We start from the raw sequence: 4,449 nt of genomic DNA on the forward strand, positions 1-4,449 counted from the left end.
GTTTATCTTGTATATAGTATTTATTTTATGTGAAACTGGGTGAGTGGGAAACACTGACATTAGTCACAGTGATTAAGTTCGCTTTAGTGTTTCCATCCAGCTCACCCAGTTGATTTTATGTGTTTTGTATGTTTTAATTGGAAATAAAAGAATAAGAATAAGAATACATGTAAGCCTGGTTCTCACGAGAGCCCTAGTATCCGGATCGGGATCTAACCTTTAGCGCTGACCGTTAGCACCTGCATGAGAACGCCCAATCGGTTAGCGCTAACCGTTAGCGGTATCCTGATACGCAAACGGTTAGCAAGCGCTATCGGTTTCTATCATCAACCAATCACACGTACGCGTTTACAATTTCCAGTTTCTTATTGGCCAGTGATTCGATCATCATATTGTTTTGTTGGTATCCGGATCGAAATTTTCTCGGATGGACGCATGGCAGCTAACGGTTAGCAGAATGTGGATCCTGCTAACCGTTAGCTGCCGTGTGAGAACATAGCCTCAATTTTTTACCCCAGCATACAAGAATATAATGGAATAGCCCATTATACACTGCCTGCGTATTGTTATTCAGACACAGGGTAGAGGTATGCATTCTAAGGAATGACTGCTCTAGTTATTATTGTTATAAAAAGTATATTTAAATAATTATTTAATTAAATTATTTTCATTTGAAATTTTAGATCAAAGAAACATGTTGATACAGATTCCGAAGCAGAAGATGAAATTGCTGCTATTAAGAGTAAGTACTTACTACTTTAAGCTATCACAATCTATGTTATATGTGACCGGCTAATGAATTTTTTTTGGTATAGAATATTAGAAAGTTTTTAATCTTTAATAAATTGGATATCAGTCATGTAGGTTTTGAGAAAACAGCTTCCAAAGACTCCAAACTCAATAGTTTATTATTAAGATTTGCATTTGAAACATAATTTAAATATAATTTTCAGTACAAACTTGTTTTCTTGCTTCAAACAAAGTATCCATTTGTAGAAGTTTTATGGAAACAGATTATCAAATTTACTCTGGAATGGTCAAGACTAGGACATATATCTGACTTTATTTATTTCATTTTATTATTAAGGTATAAAAGAATACAAAAGTAGCCAATGGCTAAAATTATTACATTTACAAAAGTATGAATTTTTAAAATTATGGAATTGTACAAAAAAATTATATATGTATTTACAATTCAAATGTATATTTACAAATTGAAATAATATTTTAATTGTAGACATAATGTATACATATACCAGTCTAGAGTAAAGACTGCAAAATTGTATAATTTAATAACATGTATTTGTAAGTATTCTGTTAATTATATATAAAATTATTGCAATTACTGATCATGTTTTTTCATTTTTACGTTTGTTACATCTTTAATATAAGATAACGCAAGTTGCATTAAACATTATTTTTACAATATATATCTTCCATTTCAGAACACTTCAAAGCTGAGAGGGAATTACAAATGTAGAACAACAGGTGCAGTCTGAATGGATACAAGGAAATCTTCAGGAACACTGTTGCATTACTACAAAGACACATGGCAACAATTGTGTTGCAACACAATGGAATCTTTCGCTAAACCCCGCCTCTTGGACATTGTTGATAAGGTCCTGCAAAACGAAATTTGTAAACACATACGTGAACACATGCATCTCTGGGACAACACGTGTGTTTGTAAGACGCACTCGTATTCCTGGCTCTGTTCTGATTGGTCGGTTGTTAAATTTGATTGACATGCAAGAAAGTTCAATTGCAGTAGGATGCACAACGCTGGAATCACATCCAAGAAACAGTTGTTGAGTTTTAGTATCGTGGAAACAAGCATGTTCGTGGAAGTACTTTTTTTAAATCTTATCTAGTTTCAGTTTTATTTGTTGAAACAAGTACATAATACAATACCATAGAGGGAGTAATAAGTTTTTCAGCCAGATATTATGCAAATCTCTTTTTAAATTTTTATTTACTTTTTTAAAATTGTATTTCTTTACATCAATAGCGACTTAATTACAGTACTTTCCTATTAGATAGGTGGCAATCCCTTCACATGTATTATTATTAATTGTTCTTGTATAGCGCACACTGCTAGATCCTCTATGCGCATTCCAGAAAAATTAGAGAAAAATAAAAAGCAGAGCAATAAAAAGGCAATTCAAAGTCAAAAATAAAAAGATGGAAAAACATTTGAAAAATTAATCGAAATGTTGGTGAAAGAGGAATGTCTTGAGATAGAACTTGAAGGAACAGACCGAAGGAGCAGTTCGAACATCCAAGGGGAGTTTATTCCAGAGATTTTGAGCAAAGGAGTATTCAAACGACATACACATTCTGCTTATGGAGTGGAGTTGTTTTGTGATCCTGGGTTCAAATCCTGGAATCTGTTAGAAGAAGTCATGACTTCCGGAAGATCCTGGTTAATCTGGTCTTTCTTAGCTCATATTTATGCTGTGCATATCATCATCCATCGGCACTGTTTTCCTAGAGTCAATTTGACAATAAAGAAGTAAAAACATACCAATTATTATGAATTTGTGGAAGGTTATGTTCCAGGAGAACTTTCTTTGGAAGAGTGTGAGAGACTGTTCTGATTTCCTGGAGACTTGGGACCTTTAAGCATCCACTTGAAACATTACTTGAACTAATGATGTTGGTGGTGATTTCTATCTGGAATATTATGGTGCATATTAATCAATTACTGTACATGGAAAACGAGCCTATTTTATAACCGTGCATAGGCAACCATAAGCAAATCTTGAATAGGATTATTTCAACTCAAAGTATAATTAATGTTGAACTTCACTGTTAGACTCTAATTTTGATACTTTTGGAGAGCACCAAGAGCGTCTATTTATACTACAAGTATAGTATGGAATGCCATTGGTGCAAAGAAGTAATATGGAACGCCATTGGTGCCAAAATCGATTTATTTTTAATAGGTTTCACTGATTAAGACTGAAATCCAGTCTACCTTACTGTCAGTGCATGTCTGCAATAAGTTAAAGTAATTTGAGTTATTTGAAAGCATTGTAGTTTGATTTTTAAATTACGCTGTTTTAATAGGTGCTACAGTTTGTTTAAATCAGAAAATGTGTTGTGTTTTTATATCATATTTTTAGAGGGTGTCCCTTCAAGCTTAAAGCCCAGTCTAAACTATCAAATTTTATTTTCAAAAAAAAAAAAGTGACACGGCTAAATATGGTCATACCATATATAGGCACATTATGACCGTATAATGGGCATACAACAGTTTGTTTTTTTTTTTATTAAATTTTCCAATTTAGCCTACTGTTGATCAGTTTAAGGATTTTTTAAAGTAAAATGTAAATGAGTGAAAACTATATTTTGAGTTTTTTAAGTTTTTCTTTTTTGTTTTAAGTTCTATTACAGGCAGTATATTATTTTAATAATCATGATACATTTTTTTTAACATGTATATATTAATATTATAATGATACTGTTTTGCGCTATTTGTACATATGTAAAAAAAAAAAACATGATATTGTCTTACAAATTAAGATATATTAATGCATTGACTGTAATGTAGTTATTCAATATATAAATTTTAAAATATTGTATGAATTTTTATGACTTGTAAGAAAAGAACAATTAATTGTTCGGTAAACAGTGGTTTCTATCATTTTATATACCGATTTCCTGCTGCAATTCACAAGCACTGATCTCTACTATAAAAGCTATTACAGTAGAGATCAGTGCTCACAAGTTACGAAAGCCCACTGTTGAGGATGATGCAATAGCTGGATTTGACTTCTGACCAGTGACGGGCCTCCGTGGTCTGAGGGGGTATAAATTACACCAATACTTAACTTTTTGTTCAAGTGACATGTACGTGGTAAATTTGTACCAAACAATGTGAACATGTTTAATGTTGATGGTATAATTATTGGTTTTTATTGTGAAATAAATTTAAATTTAGGCCTAGGTACAATAACAGTATCACACTCATACTCATCCTTGGTGCCTTAAGATTTTATTGTGTCTGTAGGCTGAACATTCCCTTAATGCCAAAATGGCTTAGGTTGTCTTTTTTGAAGTACAAAATTAAATCTTGACTACTAAAATCAGAACTGGAACTAGCATTAATTATCACTTTTTTCTATTTAATTCGGTGCTCGTGTTATAATGATAGAGCTACTAATAATTCAATTCAATCATCATTCATTTAATTACAGTCATATACAATAATAAACTATTCCGTAATCTGAACTACGCATGTCCATGTCAAGGTCAGCCGCCATAAACGTACACAACATGTTTTATGTACGTTGATTGATTTTTGGATGATACGGGCATCAGTTCAGACTATGAAATAGCATATTGTATTTGTATGGCAAGACTTTATATACCTTGTTTTGCGACATTTTGTTGCGGAAATAAAAATAAAATGTTGTTTTCTTATTTAGCAAGTAGTTTTGCCAAAAA

At 32.1% G+C, this 4,449-nt stretch overlaps 1 protein-coding gene across 2 annotated transcripts in view; it reads left to right on the forward strand.

The window, feature by feature from the left end:
• Nucleotides 1-3,746, forward strand: part of LOC117124892 (sushi domain-containing protein 2-like) — a 25,442-nt gene extending 21,696 nt beyond the window's left edge. For both annotated transcript variants that reach the window (XM_033271223.1, XM_033271225.1), the window contains exons 17-18: nucleotides 684-742; nucleotides 1,446-3,746. In XM_033271223.1, coding sequence (XP_033127114.1) covers nucleotides 684-742; nucleotides 1,446-1,480 — 94 coding nt within the window. In that variant the 3' untranslated portion in view covers nucleotides 1,481-3,746. The remainder of the gene's footprint in view (nucleotides 1-683; nucleotides 743-1,445) is intronic.
• Nucleotides 3,747-4,449: the final 703 nt, after the last annotated feature.

Source organism: Anneissia japonica, unplaced genomic scaffold (assembly GCF_011630105.1).
Source record: "Anneissia japonica isolate Jap-2015-1 unplaced genomic scaffold, ASM1163010v1 scaffold1881_len754168_cov175, whole genome shotgun sequence".
NCBI classification, from domain to species: domain Eukaryota; kingdom Metazoa; phylum Echinodermata; class Crinoidea; order Comatulida; family Comatulidae; genus Anneissia; species Anneissia japonica.